Raw genomic sequence first — 18,463 nt, 5'->3', positions numbered from 1 at the left:
AATATAGTTATGGTTTGTATGTAGAAATAGATAGATAGATTAGTAGGCATGAAGATAGGCAGATAGATAGATAGTTATATGAAGATGTTTGTAAAAAGGACAAGACAATTTAGTTATGGTTTGAATGTAGAAATAGATAGATAAATTATAGTAAAAAGGACAAGACAATATAGTTATGGTTTGAATGTCAACTTCATGAATTGTGCAAGGAATCAGGGACAAGATATATATATATAAAAAAAATAAAAGAGATTTGATTCTTGACTTTTTTTAAAAAAATTTCATTAAAATTTAATAAATGAAACATTATTAAAGATACCAGAGACAATATATAAGTTTTTAGTTGAACTATTTCACTTTTCATTTTCCTCACAATTTTTAAAAATCCAATATCATATCTTTATATCCCTGGGTAAATATAGTAACTATTAGCCCCCCACAGACAACCAGCCATGCATACAGCTTAGAATATTTAGTATAGAATATTACATAGGTAAATATAGTAACTATTAGCCCCCCACAGACAACCAGCCATGCATATAGCATAAAATAATTATAATAGAATATTACATAGGTAAATATAGTAACTATTAGCCCCCCACAGACAACCAGACATGCATACAGCTTAGAATATTTAGTATAGAATATTACATAGGTAAATATAGTAACTATTAGCCCCCCACAGACAACCAGCCATGCATATAGCATAAAATAATTATAATAGAATATTACATAGGTAAATATAGTAACTATTAGCCCCCCACAGACAACCAACTATGCATACAGCTTAAAATAATTATAATAGAATATGACATAGATAAACATAGTAACTATAAGCCCCCCACAGACAACCAGCCATGCATATAGCATACAATAATTAGTATAGAATATTAGTTAGGTTGATATAGTACATATTAGCACCCTACAGACAATAAGCCAAGCAAACAGCTTAGAATAATTTGTATAGAATATTATGTAATTAAATATAATAACTAATATTCCCTATAGACATCCAGCTATGCATACAGCTTAGAATAATAATCATAGAACATTAAATAGGTAAATATAGTAAAAATTAGCACCCTAAAGACAACCAGTCATGCATACAGCTTAGAAAAATTAGTATAGAATACTGTATATGTAAATAAAGTAATTATTAGCCTCCAAAGACAACCAGCCATGCATACAGCTTAGAATATTTAGTATAGAATATTAGTTAGGTAAATATATGTATCTATTAGCCCCTCACAGACAACCAGCCATGTATACAGCTGAGAACAAATAATTAGTATATAATATTACATACGTAAATAGAGTAACTATTATCCCCCCCCCCCAAAAAAAAAAAAATAACATAATATCATGAATATTCTATTATACTTTCGTCCAAGGTTTTGAGAAGACGCGACATAAACTTCCTTAATTTTGGCTACATAGATTCACGACATGCGCTTTTTATCACAAACAGTTTGCTAAAGACAATTAAGGTTATTACTTTAAATATGTCTATAGTGGCTTCGTCCCAAGAGAATGGTAGGGGTTTACCCCCAATTTGATTTTAATTTTTTTAAAGCACAAAATTATAGAAGGTGAGTTAAATATTACGCTGAATATGATTTAAAATATAAATTTATGATATAATATTATACAGAAATATTGTGTATTGATATGAATTTAAGATTTGTATTGATTGTGTCAAAATATTCTTAATATCTTTCACGGTCATCTAAAACATATATAAAAAATATATTTTTTTAGTAACGAAGCTACTCTATAATTAAAGTCTGCCAATACGTCAATCTGTCTGTCTGACTGAGTCTTCTTATAAGATAAGCTTTTGAATTTTTCTGTAAATCACCTACGAATATTGCAGCTGAGCATATTATTGGGTATATCTTAACTGATTATTTTGTAATGAGATAATACTGTACCATAAATTTTCAATAAAGTTTATAAAAATATGGGGTACTTTCACCCGAGGGCAAGCACTGAAACCTTTTTCCCCTTTTAATAAATTGAATATAAGGGTAGTTCTTTTTTTTTGCTCAAACCTTTGGGCAGGGGTGGGAGCCCAATACTGCTGGGCAGTTTTCCTAAATGCCCTAACCCTTCGTGGTTACCCTGCACCATATTTAACCGAAAGTAAAAAAAAAACAAATCCCCCCATCCACCCTCCTTTTTACAAATCATTAAAAAATGAGAGGGTGGTTGCTCGACTAGGCACTTTGAGGGAAACCACCAAAAATCTTGTATCTTTCAAAACGCACCTATGTTCATAATTATAGAGTAGCTTTAATATTTATAAATGATCACAGTACAAAAACCATTAAAAAGGTTTATATGGAGATAGGGACATATAATCAGAAATTTAAATCAATTTCAATCATGTATTGCTTTTATAATAGTGAAAGAATGTTTCACTATGCGTCTGTTTGCAGTAGCTTAAGATCTCGCTAAGCGTCAACTGACATGGTTTTCTTTTAAGTGAATTTCAGGGAGGCTTTCTATAGTCCTTAGAATTTTTTAAAGGCTATTGTCTAATAGTAAAGATAAAAAATATGAAAGCAAAACGGTTAATATGATCACTGGATCCACGATTTTAATCAAATTAAATCTTTCAATACTTGTCTCTGGCCACTATCAGGTGTGGCCTTTTAAAAATTAATAATATACTTATCTAAATATTGGATCAAGAAATTTAAAAAAAAATTGGTGCTTTCCCACAAAATACCTATCGCGCACTGACCCACACCCCCTTATTTGTGTATGGATTTTCCTATGTCCCACTTTGGCGGGGACGCTAATCCTGCGGGGCTGCTCAGTTCTCAATATAACATAACCTTAAACCTAACTAAAAAAAATAATCCCCAGCACCCTAACCATTATCCTTATTTTCTATCTATTTTAAAATAAGAAGGTGGGTTCTGTGTTCGACAGGGCACTTTGAGCGAAACTGCCGATAGATGATCTTGATTTTTATATAATTTGTTTAAAATGCTTACCCAGAAATGCCCTAATACCTGGTATTAAAAAAGTTTCTTAATTAAATATGTGTTTATGCGTTTAATGGTTTAAATAAATTTATGTCATATATGCTAGTATTATTTTCATTATAAGAATATTATTTGACGTCTTTATTATAGAATTTATTTCTATTTTTGCCTTTATTACCTATCCATTTATTACCCCGCTGTACGTACACACAAATTTTGTGGATTCCCCAAATTTCTTTATTATTACAAAAATCACTTTATCACGATATTATACTCTTTTAATTGTGATCGCTTTTTCAGGCCAATTTTGGTTATTGATTACATCCGTTTGTTGTACAGTTTACTTTTTGACATTTTTGGTCTAATTTTTTTTATTATATACTCTGTAGTTTACTAGCTGCTGCTGCACCCTAATTATCTAGGGGAGTTATGTCTGGTAAGTTAGTCTAAAAGCATTCTAAAATTTGAAGAAAAAAAACAAAATCACCCCGAGACCTAAGCGATACTTCATTAAAATGGAAAACTCTATCGGTTCAGCAAAAAACGGACCTTAACAGACAAACAAAACCCTTACTACTTTATAATTGGGATTTGTCTTGACATATCTTGAACACTTTATAAATATTTTTAATATAAATTATTTAATACTTATATTTACGATTACTTTTATTTAATGAAATCTTCCAATTTTTAACATTTACAAAACGGCCTGCTGTATTGCATCAAGATCCATGACAGATCTATATAGGAAATAAATGTCTATAAACGAGCTCAAGTTTTCCAAAGGTCAGATGTTAAAAACTCATACTGGTTTAAAAATCAATAATAAACTCTCAATGACCAGAATGATAAGACCCATTATTTTACTCTATGAAGAATAAATTAAATTTTTTATTTCATGTTGCTATTCAAATTATATTGAAGTATTAAATTTCTATTCATAAAACAGAAAATTTTAGTTTATAATATAGTAAATCAAGGAAAACTAAGTTTTAATGTAATATGATACTAGCGACGCGCCCGAATGTGTTCAGATATTAAACTAAAATTTAACATTTAGCTAAATAGTTTAACCCTTTCAGGACGATAATATTAATTTAAACAAAAAACATTGGGATCCTAAAATATTTTAAAGAAAGAGAGACAAAATTATAAATACGGTTTTAAATAAAAATAATGAAATTAAAATAAAGACGGAAGAAAAGGGAAGGGAAAATGATGAATAAACAAAACTATAAAAGTCGTAGTAATCTTTATGAGTAACTTGATTTGTATTACGGTTCGGAGAGAGAGAGAGAGATTGAGGGATAGGTCAATGGAAGAAATAAGATTAATAGTTGGGGAAAGGTCAATGGAAGAAATAAGATTAATAGTTGGGGATAGGTCAATGGAAGAAATAAGATTAATAGTCGGGGATAGGTCAATGGAAGAAAAATGATTAATAGTCGGGGATAGGTCAATGGAAGAATAGTTATTTCTTTCATCGTATTATAAACCGCTTTTCACGGATATAGAATGTACAATTATTAGATTAAAACCTGTTTTTTAGCCCCGAGGTGCCGAAGGCACGGGCTAAAATAATGGTTTTAATCTTATGACTGTACATTTCTTTATTCGTAGAAAGCGGTTTATAATTCGATGCTAGACATAGTTTTTTCGTATTGATGAGAACCGGTTCCTGTCCACCGGATTCGAATGAATACGAGAAAAAAGATTAATAGTTGGGAATAGGTCAATGGAAGAAAACAGATTAATAGTTGGGGATAGGTCAATGGAAGAAATAAGATTAATAGTCGGGGATAGGCCAATGGAAGAAATAAGATTAATAGTTGGGGATAGGTCAATGGAAGAAAAATGATTAATAGTCGGGGATAGGTCAATGGAAGAAAAAAAATTAAAAGTAGGGGATAGGTCAATGGAAGAAAAGAAAGTTAATAGTCAGGGATAGGTTAATAGAAGAAAAAAAGTTAAAAGTCGGGGATAGGTCAATGGAAGAAAAGAAAGTTAAAAGTCGGGGATAGGTCAATGGAAGAAAAGAAAGTTATTAGTCAGGGATAGGTCAATAGAAGAAAAATGATTAATAGTCGGGGATATGTCAATGGAAGAAAAGAAAATTAATAGTCGGGGATAGGTCAATGGAAGAAAAAACTTTAATAGTTGGGGATAGGTCAATGGAAGAAAAAACTTTAATAGTTGGGGATAGGTCAATGGAAGAAAAAAAGGTTAATATTCAGGGATAGCTCAATGGAAGAAAAAAAGGTTAATAGTCGGGGATAGGTCAATGGAATAAAAAAAGGTTAATAGTCGGGGATAGGTCAATGGAAGAATAGGGTTAATATTCAGAAGTGAGATATAACGTAGAATATAATTTTTTAGGTGGTGCCTGCACCACCGATTCACTAGTGCTTTAATAATTTAGGAAAAAGTTTATTGGCAAACAAAATATCTATGTTGAAGCAGTTTCTAGGTCATATATAACATATGTACATAATCCATCTACGTTTATTAATGTGTAAAGTTAAACATGATAATTATTTGCTTTAATTTATCAAGATTTGTCTGATTTTTTTATATAACAAACACTAGACAAATTAATAGTAGACAAACTTCCGAGACTTAAAAATTACATATCCTGTTAACAAACTTTAACAGACGTTCAGACATATATTATACATCCTATTATATGTGAGAAGTAATTTTTTGGTCTGTAGCTTAAGATTTTATAACTACTAAACCGATTAAGCTCTCTATTTTAGAAAAGCTTTGCAAAGATCCTGGGATGGTTTTGGACTACTTTATAATTTACATATGAGTCTTTGAATGGTTTTATTATATTTTTCTTTTCTTTTAATCGCTTCCCCTACAAATAAGGAGCCCCTAGATGCTTCAGACGCGGCTACTAGTTTTGATAATAAAGTAGTTGCACTGCTTAAGAAAAACCATCAGAGATGAACAAAGTACCTGCTAGATTTTTGAATATGTTTGCAAGCTCTACAATCTTTAACTCTAATATGGTGTCTAAATTTTGTACTATAATGGCAGATTGTAATTGCTAAATTTTGCAAGGAATTTCAACCATGTCACAAATTTAAGCACAATGTGGTGTGCAAATTAAACAGCACAGAAATGTGACCAAAATAATAGAGTTTTTTTTATGTGTTTGTGACTTGAGGTCTTAATTTTCAGTGAAGATTCTTATAGTTTAGATACCAGTTTTATAGGCTCTTCCCACTAAAATTTGAATAAACATATTTTTATATTCTAAAACAAAATTAAAGTAAGTTTGTCCAAAAATAGTCAATCATAATGCAATTAAATTGTAATCATTTTGTACTTTTAGTATAGACTACAATTTTATTCCGAAATGACACTGTTATGATTGATTTTATACATATGTACATATTTTAAGCTAGATATTATGTTTAAACTAACTTAAAAATTGTAAATAAATGAAAACAAATGTGTTTTTTTTTGCGAGAAATTAAGAACATAAGTTGAAATATGAAAATGCAGCACTCCCCGTTCTTGTAATCCGAGGATTTCACGGATCAAAACACGGATCATAGGGAAAACGGGATAGGAGAAAATTTCCCCTAACATTTCTGAACACAGTAATAGTGTCTGACTGATTATGACGTAACAAAAAAAAATTAGCCAATGAGAGGCCGTTATTGACCAATGGTAAAATTTATAGTGGCCTCTCATTGGCTAATTTTTTTTGTTACGTCATAATCAGTCAGACACTATTACTGTGTTCAACATTTCTTATCAAAGTGCTCAATTTTAAAAAAATTCTAAAGCTTCAAATGACCTAGAAATAAATAAAGTAGAATTGTACAGCAATAAACCTATAAGATAAAGTAATGAGGTTTTTTTGTCTGAAGATAAAGATCTCTGAAAATGATGATCCGAATTGGCTGTACTTTTCAAGAAAGCCATATAAATGACCTGGGTTAGTTTTAGGCTATTCTCCTGGCTTCCCCTGCCCTTCCCTAAAAACTAGGCACGAAGCAGCTAGGTAATCATAAAGTAACAAGGATGACAACATCCATAAAAGCGAAGCACTGAAACGGTAGGACAAACGGACATTAACACTTGTATAGTGTCTAAACTGAATTATCAGAATATAAAAGTATAAGAGTCGAAGCAAAATTGTAAATAAATTTGTTGAAAAACTTCTTGATACAGGATAATGTTTATTGAGTTTATGGACATACTTACATTTTAGGATTTGATTATAGAGTTGCTTCGCTTAAAATATTGTTCTTTGTTGATCAGGAATTAATATACCAAAAATCAGATCAAACGGATAATTAGATCACATAAAAATTTGCTGTTAAAAAATTAGAAAAATCAACATGTTTAAAATGGACGTACGGACATTCTGGTAATGATTATAGAGTTGCTACGCTTTCTAAATCGTACCTAACTACTACAGGAATCATCATGCAAAATTTGAAATCGATAGGACAATTCTAACATGCCTAAATTAACGAATAAAAGCTATCTATCTCGGACGGACGGACGTACGGACCGACCCTAATTATAGAAAAGCTTCGCTTTTAACAATTGTGTATCAACTATTATTTGGATGTTTTTTGAAGAGGGATATTTTCACAAAAAAAGCAGCATTGTCTATAGTATAAAGTAGATGTTATCTGTCCGTCCAAAGCATAAGATATTGGTACATGCTGAACCGATTGGGCTCTCATCTTCAGAGAATATAACCACTGATCCTGTTTACCACTTGGGACGAAGCCCCCAGAGGCTAGGGGCGAAGTCACTAGCTATGATATAATATACATATAAAGTATGTATGTATGTGCTTAATTTTTGGCAAGCATTGTTATAATTTACAAAATATGTCTAAGAGATTAAAATTTATTTTTAAGCAATGTAATATTTGAGATTTATATAATATAATAGTAATAAACGGAAAACAGTAAAAGTGTCGAACTATGACGTCAGAAAAAATTAACAACTAACCAATGAGAAGCCAGTATTCACAATGGTAAAATATATAGCGGCCTTTCATTGGTTAATTGTTAAGTTTTTCTGGCGTCATAGTTCGACACTTTTACTGTTTTCAATAAACGTAAATAATGTATGAAAAAAATATATTTCTGTTGCACAGTCCCTACCAACCCTGACGGATCAAAATGGATTTTAAAGTCTGTGCAAAACGGCTGAATAATCATATTTTTTCAAGAGCGTAGCTAATCTTAAAGTTTAGTACATTAGTAAACAAAGAACAAAATAAAACGGCAAAATTCAAATACGAAAATACGAATTTAAATTCATTTTACACTTACAAAAACTTAGAGCTGTTAGTACATAAATATTCCTGCTGATATCAACAATAATTAATTTGATGGCAGAGATCTAAAGGGATAAGACAATGGCCGATAAATTGTACATCCCAAATGTAGTCATTAAAACGTTTGAACACTCAACTTAATTAACAAACCATTCAAAAATGTCCCCAAAGTTGTTAAGCAAACTAATAAGAAAAGGTTATTATAAAACTTTGGGGACTAGTGAAATAAATAGCCTATTGTCCCCCCTCTCTCTGTGTTGAGGGCTATATATTAAACTGTACGGACAGACAAACTTTGCTTTTTAAATTATAGACAAAATCACAAAAAAATTGCATCCAGCCATTTTTGTACATACTTTAGAACAAGAACAGTTCTAATAGTTTAAATCGCAGCTATAATTAATCATAATTTAAATAAATATATTACATACAAGCTTACCCTTCGCTTCGAAAGTGTTTGGTTGAGGTAAGGTTTTCGTCTCTTTGAGAAGGTAAAGTGTCAAGACCATTATTTCTAGGAATGGCTATTAATGAAATAGCTTAAAACCTAGCAGGGATCAATATTTTGCATCACTGAAGAAAAGTAGACCAATTGGTCTACTGGTTTCCAAAATATTACTCCAAAAGGTATATACAAACAGAAATACATACATTCAACTACTCTAGTATACAATATATGATTATTCATATTATGAATGAAAAAAAAGATTAAATGAGTTTAAGAGAAGCTCTACAATTACATATATGTATGTCAAGATCAAAATGTGTTTTATAATTTGTCGGCGATTCTTGGAGATGGATTTTTGCGAATTTTTTGCATAATAATTTTGTAAATTTATATCTTACATATGTAAGTAGATGTATTAGGATGGTATGGGTGTATGAATTTTAACAAGTAGAATTATGTCCAACAACAGTGTAGCTTTTTTGAAAATTCAATTTTGATATTGTTTTTGTTTGAATAATTTGATTAATTTAAATCAATTTTCCATTTTTTTTTTAAATTATCAAGAGACAAATAAGATTCAGAACAGATTTTTAAAAAAACTGCTTAATATGTAGTTAAAGGTCAATAAGTGTTTTATTGTATGTCCATCAAGATCTCATAAATAGCTAACATCCACAAAATGTATTGTATCGAGATGGTTTTAGGCTATTTAAGCATCCAAAAGTGATATGAACCTTGTGAAAAAAGCAACCTCTACCTAGAGGCTAGAGGCGCATCATCTTGTATCTTTGAAAAAAAAATTTAAAAAATTAACTACTCTGTAACATCGAAAACAATTCAAAGTCCTAACTGTGTATTGTAAAACTAAAAGAATTATTAGGTTTAAAAATTTATATGCTATGCAAAAAATATAAGCATTCGAGGACACGGTTCTTTAAGATTGATTTTAAAACTGTATTTTTACCAGTGAAACTACTCTATAACCCACTTTGCTGTAGACTGTTACTATTTTAAGAAAGAGTTCTGAAATTTAGTAAATAGATCCTATAACTCATTTTGTCAGACTTCTTATTTATTTCACTATGGAAGCAAATAATTTATAATGGAAAAGAAGATCGATTGCTATACACAACAAGCTTCTGAAATTTCTTGTTAAGATTCTCCTAAAGAATAATCTTCTATTTTGTGTGCTATAAGGAGGGAATAAGATTAAGAAATAGAATATATTTTGTTTCCTCAGATTATTTTTGTAAGTTTTCTGAACCAAGAAGTATCTCTTCATCCAAGTAGTCCGTCTTTAATTGATCTAGATATTTATTAAACTACTTTTGAGTAAAAAAATACAAGCATTATATGATTATCTATCCCAGTCTATATGAGTACTGACCTTTAAACTAACATTTACATCTACAATATGTTCCTATAATAAGACATAAAAATAAAAGAAAAAAACATTTTTTTAGAGGAAGCAAAAGAGTAAATTCATATACAGTAATAGTTCTGAAATATTAATTCTATTTTAAGTTAAGCAAAATATATTAATAAGCTTTTGAATGAATATTTTACCATTATGTGTAACCTTTAATGATAATTTTGGCTGTTTTATATTCCCACTTGCTTTACAATTTGCACTTACATGCAAATTTTTAACATGAGTATGTTCATACAATAATGTAAAGAAAACGTCTGAGAACGGTTGATAACAACATTGAACAGGTCCCAAGTCACCAACACTTCAAATATTACAGACAACCAACCATTAACTCGATCTTTTTCTCTAAGTTCTATCTGTGCATGGTATTAGGTTGCGACTGATTTTACAATCAAAGTCGCGCATCTGACATATTAACACATTGTTTTACTTTTAACCTCTAAAGTAATGGCTCGGTTTCGGCCGTGTTTAACTTAATTCATGAAATAAGAACATTTCTGCTGAATATTATACTAGTTTTTTCGCCCCTAGCCTCTAGGTAAGGGCAAAGTTAAAAAAAATTGCCTAAAACCAACCCAAGATTTTAATAAATCTTCCATGATGAGTACAACAAATTTGGTTGAGCAAATTCCGATATATTTAGATTTATATTTAGTGAAAATATTGTAAGTAAACTAAATTATCCTCAGCTGCCATATCACTGAAGACCTTGAAAAGTGAACCATCTTTTATGGGCTTCAAAAAATATAATGCTTAAACTATTCAAATCAGGCTCAGGGATGAAAAAGTATTCGGATAAAAAAATACAGACAATTATTTTTGTAAGTAGTGCAGCAAAAACAATATATTATAATCTATATAATAAAGTAACGATATCTGTGTCTGTCTGAAAGTGTTTACCATAGGAGCTTGCTAACCACTGAACCGATATGGTTCTCCTTTACAGGGTAGCTTCTAAGAGGTTTATAACTCTTGTGGGTGAAAGTACCACCACACTCCCAAGAGAAATCGACCATAGAAGGGGGAAAAAAACACCTCTCTCCTCCAAAAAAATGGTTAACTTTTATTTTTTAAAGCTACAATTGAAAATGGGGGATGGGGGGGGGAAATAAACCAGTAAAATAAAACAATGACAATTATAAACATGATAAGCGTGGCACAAAAAAGGTAATGAATTTATAATATTTTAAAATAGATTTTTTATTGTCATCATACATCCTATATCCATGATATAAACATGATCTATCTAGCGCTATATGTAATGTGCATAGATATCATATCAATCTTTATTCGTCCCAACAAACCGCGAAAATAGAATAAATGGTTATGCGTTCGATTGTTGTCGGAAAGGTGTCGAATTCGATCTTTGACGACATAAGTCATACTAGAAACGTTAAAAATATAATAAAAAGATTAATTAGAACAACAAGACAAAAGTCATGCAATAAATTCACAACAAAGATTAGCCATAAATCAAGCTCATACCAACAACGAAATTAATTGGGGGAAAAATCACAAAATTTCTACGCAATTTCAGCTGTTGTTGGGGGTCAACTCATAGTAAAAATGACTATCTGTACATCTGCCCCCCCCCCCCCAAATACTATTTTAGATTTATTTTACCTTTTTCCTAGCTAAAACTACAAAACAAGTTAAAATTAAACAAAAACTTTTATGCTAATAATTTCTTACGATATATTTGTTGTTTTGCTAAAGCGTGTGTAATCTTTTGACGTGACCTCTTGATGTTTATTTTTCAGTTTTATACCTTTATATTCTTTATGCATAATACTTTTTATTTTAGATGGACTATTTCAACGACCCCTTTATTGAATATTTTCAGACGTCTATCTTAGTTGTGAACAATGTACATACATCTTTTTTATTTATTTCTTTATCTATCTATCTTTTTTACAGTTTAGAAATTCTTTTTATTTAAATTTTTTTTTATTAAATATAGAAATAAAAAAAAACATTTTTGGGTAATCTTTTATTTTTATAGAAAGGAAGGGTTGGGGTATCACACCCTCCAAAAAATAGCTCAAAACCACCGCAGGACCAGACAAACAGACATTCTATTTTGTATTATAGAAACGGAGGTTACGTAATAGTATCTATCTATTCGTCTGATAATCTATTTTTCAGTCTATCTTTGAGTAATCTTTTAATTATCTGTTCAGCTATTTATCTATCCATTATTTTTTATATATATATATTTTTACATCATGTATTTTCATTTCGGAATATCTTCTAGACCTGTCTAATATCCTTCTTCCGGTCAGTCCATCTATAGATTTATTATGTCTATCTATTATTTGTATATCTTTCTTTCTATTTTCATCCCTCTTTTTACTTAAATATCTATCTTTAGCTATCTAGCTAAATACTCCCCATAAACGAACCTTCAATAATCATCTTTCTCTGCGTTTATCTTGTCTATCTATCTACCTAATTAATTAATTAATTATCTTGCTATCAAGTTATTTAGCTATTCTTTATATATGTTACTATTCATTTATTTATCTGTGTAAATTTTTTTCTCTTGAGCTAATTAACCTTCCATCTGTAGATCTTTCGATTTATATATAAATCCACCTACCTAACTATTTAACCATATATCTATCTATCTACATATACATATATATCTTTAGCAAACTGACCTAAAGGTTAGTTTAGAACTGCTCGCCAAAATAAGATTATTTTATGGCAAATGTAAACCCATACATGTTCATATGATACTGTGAATGAAATCGCTAACAGCCGCGCTGGATCGATATGGTTATCCTTTACAATGAAGTCATTGCTAGGCTATATCATAGCAATCAATCAAATCTTATTGAACATATAACTTATCAAATTTCATTTCAAATTCTTTTCAATTTTAGTATTATTATTTTAGTTAAAATGTATAAAACTGTGATCATTTGATTTGTATTATATCTTGAAGTATTTCAGGGAGGGAGGTGACCATGATAGATTAATTACAAGCCTCTCTCCCAACTCTTAATCAGCCTAACCAACAACTATCTCATATGTTGATATTGGAAAGACTGTATGACTGTATCTCACATGGTTCTATCAATGTTTCCTTGAGAATTTATGTTACAACAAATTTATCTTACATGCATTCATATTGCTTTATGCGAGGCTTCTCAATAAGACGGTTATGCTATTGTCTGTTAGTCTATGATATATTTTTAGTAGCTCGGGCCAGTCATACGCATTGTTTATTATTTGGTGTAATTCAAAAATCTGACAACATTATGGTCCTTTTTAGAATCAGAACAATTTCAAAAGTAGGACCATCTCTACACGTGAATGACATAAACTTAACATAAATCCAGGTTTTTAATTTCAATATTGATTTGGAAACTAATACAATTTCAAGAAAAATGTAACATGAATCTCATATTTGTAGATAATAGCTGCCAAAAAATGGGAGGCGGATGTATTTTTTGGGGGCGACTAATTACAAAATTAGGTACAAACCTTTCCAAGACCTAGGAGAAAATTGATTATAGAGTAGAACCATATAGGTTCAGCGGTTAGCGAAACCTTCGTTACACACAGCCCTTTACGAAAATTTAATATCAAACTTAAGATTTTATCTGCATGACTATTTGGAAAACCATTTTAGCAAATTCTTTGTTTTAAAAAATTTAACATCATATTTACCCATTAAACAGTTATGGAAAAATGTTTAAGAGGATGAGTTACTTTGTGATAAGCATCTATTTCGGTAGCGCAGCTACTCTATAAGTTTAACTGTTAAAAGTAAAACTGAAAATAGCTTGACTGGTTCCGTTTTAATCTTAGAAGAAAACTTGCTATACGTCCAGAACAGAAGTACTTAAATTTTTGTTTTAAAAAACCTTTTCCAATTTCCTAAGTAGCCTGTAGTAGAGGCCAAAAATTAAATTATCACCTCTTTATAATACTGTTCTTTTATGGTATTAACGTTTGTTTATTTTAGTTGTACTTTTTTCTACAAATAATTGACCATGCAATCTAAATTTGTAAAAATTACATCACTATCTACCAATTTGAAGATAAGTGTCGTCTAATCTATCGGTATCTTTTTTCAGCGGTTCTCATATTTTGCAAAATCATTTAAAGTGCCAGATGGATTTTTACTTGCTTTTTATTACTCATATGGCTTTGGCTCTTGCCTCTGCTGAATATTTTCATAAAGTGAGCGAGAGTGAATATTTTTCATGTGCAATTTCTTTTGGTTTCTACTACTGTTTATCCTGACCAGGAACAATTAAATATAAGCTTTCCAGATAATTGTAACTATGAATTCCTACTAGAGAGCCATACAATACATATTGCATTACAAGAAAAATGAATACTAATTATAAAGATGATTAATCTTCAAACTTACAATCAACACTTAAAATTGGTAATAATATTATTTAGATTTTAAAAAATATTCTTCAGAATAAAATTTTCTTGTTAAAAGGTTTTATGGGACTTAAGACTTCAAATTTTGTAAGAGTTTCATTCACTTGTTTATGTCCAATTCACTTAAATATGATCCAATAAAGGTTCCATACTAGACCCAAATATACAAAGGCAAACACACAAAAATATAAAATTTCAACAAAAAATATAATCTTAAGTGCTGTCCCTTGAAATGTTGAAAAATGCGGTTGCTGTCACTTTTACCCTTTGTTCTTTAATTGTTTTTAAAGATGTTTTAGACATTTTTACAAAACATCTAATAAATTTCTTTTATAGATTTTATTACGTATAATTATAAAATAAAGTAGTAAGCATTTTTTGTCTGTCCCAAAGGATCTCGCTAACCGCTAAGCCGATATTGTTCTCCTTTACAGTGAAGCTTCTGATAGGTCCTGGGAAGGTTTTAAACTATTTTTGGGGAGGGTGTTTTTACCCCCCACCACAAAAAATGTTTTTACTCTTTTGAAACTCAATTTTATCTATAATACAAAGTAGCTTGATGTCTGTCCGTCTGTCCGTCTGTCCGTCTGACCGTCTGTCCGTCCGTCACTTAAGATCTCGGTAACCACTGAACCGATCGGATTCTACTCTTCAGGGAATATACCTACTGGTCCTGTGGTGGTTTTAGGCTATTTTCTTGGGGGTTGGGACTCCCCAAACCCCCCCAAAAATAAAAAAACCACCCCCCAAATATTTTTTTTTTACATTTTTTGTAAAATCTCAGTAACTGTTGATCAAATTGGGCTCAACCCTTCTGGGAATATACCTACTGGTCCTCTGGTGGTTTTAAGCTATTTTCTTGGGGGGTGGGACACCCCAACCCCCCAAAAATAAAAAAATCTCCACTTCCAAAATTTTTAATTTTTTAAAATTTTTGTAAACAAAAACCAATAATTGGGGTGGGGGAACCCCACTGCAACATGGGGCGAAGCCCCCATGAATCCCCACCCCCAAAAAAATTTAAATATTTTTTTTTAATTTTAATTTTTGTGTATGCGAACAACCTAGGTTTAATTTTTACGAATTGAAATTTTTGTGTATACGGCAAACAACCTGGGTTTAATTTGTACAAATAAAATTTTTTGTGCATAAAACGCACAACCTGGGTTTAATTTTACCACAGAGTAATTAAACAAAGAATAATTTTTTGAATATTTCTATTTAGGAGGGTTGACTTCCCATTACTTCATAGGGCGAAGCCCCTAGAGGCTAGGGGCGAAGCCACTAGTAATTATAAAAAGTAATAGATATTACTTTACAAAGTGTCTTAAAAATTAGCCATGTGACGTCATAAAAATGATAGAGATGAGAGGAGAAGTGGGAAAGAAAACCCCTAAAAAGGAGATGGATAATCCCTCATTTTTATGACGTCACATGGTTGATTTTGAGACACTTTGTAAAGTTACGATAAAGAAGGATTATTATGCTTTAATGTAAGTGCATTATGTTTAACTCTGTTTGACTGACAAAACTAGAAATATATGTAAACTTAGCTGCTAAAACTTATTTATTTTTTATATGAAATTTTGGCGCTATTGTAAGAATGTCGAGCCCAAAAACATTGAAAACTTAAACATTAGCAACTAAAAGGTTATAGAGGGCATGCTTAACAGTAGTAAACAAACATAGAATAAACGCCAACTAAAATATACCCAACCTTCTTCTTTTTTTTTAATAGAATATTGAATTATACCTACCTGAACAATTTAAGAATTTAGTCTAGTGTAACTAATAAAAATTAATGAAAGTTTAGTCCAATTTGTTGACTTAAGTTTTCTTTGATTCTTTATCAAGTATATAGCTAGACATTTAATTGTCCTTATATTTTTTTGCTTAATAGTGGAAAATTAGCTACCTTAGTCTTCTTCTAAAGTCATTATAGTCAATAATATTTATTTTGCTTAGTTACCAAATCTTTTCGAAGTAATAGCTTTGTTTTTTTAAGCCATTGAATTTTGAACTAAGTAATTACAACGAAAACAAGAACGGTATCGTTAGAAATTAGCTGGATACAGGTTTTGAAGAAGCGTAGCTATTCGTGTTCTATGGTCTATCACGTACGTCACTACGTCAATCTTACAATTTTTCTGGACAATTTTGTATGACAAATTCTACTCGACGGTTTATTTTAGAGACGTTCAATAATTAGTAGATTATAGATTCTACAAACTCAAAAAAAAATACAAATAACAATTATATTTTGAGATTTACGTTGTTTTGATATGCTCTAAACTATTTTTTATTCTAAAGTATAATTGAAATATACAGATAACATTATTAAGTATCGAAATTACTTTTTAATTGATTATAATGTATATTTATAATATCATATAACAAATAACAAGGATGGTTGAGTACAATATAAACAGAGAGAGAGAGAAAACATACAATGCAGGTTTAGATAAATGGACTCTCTCTTATAGCTAAAATTTAATAGCTATAAAAAATATAATTTTGCTAAGAGACTATGAAAGGAAAATTAACTAAGCTTCTAGTTTTTATTCTAATCTGCATTTGTTGTGTAATTAAAAATAATACACACACGAAAACATTAAATAAACAATAAATAAAGAAAAATAATGAGAATCCATGTATAATATGTTTTTGACAAACTCAGGAAAGCATTACAGACAGAATTAAAGGACGAACAGACAGACAATTTTTCTGAAACAAGGCATGATTCAATGAACCAATACACTGAAATAATTTTTGTAAAAAGTAGATATATCATAAAATACATAATAAAAAGATTTTAAAATAAACTTACTTTCTTCATGATGAACATTTCTACAGAGAAAACTTCCTGATTTTATCAACATAAAGATTAATATTTTGTAAGCAAAAAATCTTCTAAATAACTTATAAAAATCTATGAAAAATGAAATAATAAAAAAGTTAATCATGTGTGGCAGAAAAGAGTCATAATCCATCACTGATTGATTAATTTAATCTTTTTTTCCGTATTATTATTTGTCATTAGAGAAATTTTCAGGCACTTTTGACCATTAAAAAAATAGATAAAAAACTCTATCCTATAAGATATTCAGATTCTTTTTATAAAAATAACTTATATGTTTTTTTTAATAGATAAATTTTTTATGTTTTTCCTAGGACTATTCTCTTGTTTTGAGCTCTTCCCCCTGTGAGGGCTGAAGATGGTCTAAATCATAAACATCCGCACTTTTTTAACAAACCATTAATATTTTCCAATGATTTTCTCCATTATCGGGAAAGTGCAACTTTTACTAAACAAAGGTAAACTCTAAATTTTGAATCCAAAAATTTATTTGATACTAATTTTTATGCTTTAAACTATTTGCATGACAAAAGGAAAATAATATGAATTTTTAGTGTTAAAATAAAGATTTCATTTGTTAATAATAAAAAGTGCGTCATCCCTAGATTTAACTGATTTACTAAAAGCCGTCACCAAATCTCGTAAGCTCGCTCTGACATTCAGTTAACGCGCGTAAATTGTTTCCTTATTCTGATCAGCCGTTCACAGCGTAAAAATGCACGCACGCACGTAGATAGACAGATATAAATAAATAATTCACTTTTTGATAGATAACTTAAAATAAATATAAAAAAGAATGTTGAATTAACGCAAAAATCTAATTGTTTGGTTATTTATGGATTGATGACAATATTGTTTGTTGTCATTTAGATGAATCTCATTTTCATTTCTCAAGAGATAAGTTCTGAAAGAAGAAATTATTATTATTATCCCTCTAATCAATCAGTGAATCACGTTAAACCCCCTCTCCCTTTAATACACACTTCTAAACATTTTACTATGCCCTGCAGGG

At 30.1% G+C, this 18,463-nt stretch overlaps 1 protein-coding gene across 2 annotated transcripts in view; it reads right to left on the bottom strand.

The window, feature by feature from the left end:
* LOC145326484 (CRISP/Allergen/PR-1-like) overlaps positions 1–18,112 on the bottom strand; it is a 66,823-nt gene extending 48,711 nt beyond the window's left edge. Inside the window, exons 1-3 of one of the 2 annotated variants that reach the window (XM_080169853.1) lie at positions 18,056–18,112; positions 17,764–17,817; positions 17,422–17,459 (exon numbers count right to left, since the gene is read on the bottom strand). In XM_080169853.1, the coding sequence (XP_080025979.1) occupies positions 17,422–17,439 (18 nt within the window). In that variant the 5' untranslated portion in view covers positions 17,440–17,459; positions 17,764–17,817; positions 18,056–18,112. The remainder of the gene's footprint in view (positions 1–17,421; positions 17,460–17,763; positions 17,818–18,055) is intronic. The other variant, XM_080169852.1, reaches the window with a different exon arrangement.
* Between the last annotated feature and the right edge of the window lie 351 nt (positions 18,113–18,463).

This window comes from Acartia tonsa, chromosome 8, assembly GCF_053477335.1.
Source record: "Acartia tonsa isolate MP-2025a chromosome 8, ASM5347733v1, whole genome shotgun sequence".
NCBI lineage: Eukaryota > Metazoa > Arthropoda > Copepoda > Calanoida > Acartiidae > Acartia > Acartia tonsa.
Note: the sequence above shows the minus strand (reverse complement) of the source record. Positions and strands in the feature narration are given on the sequence as shown.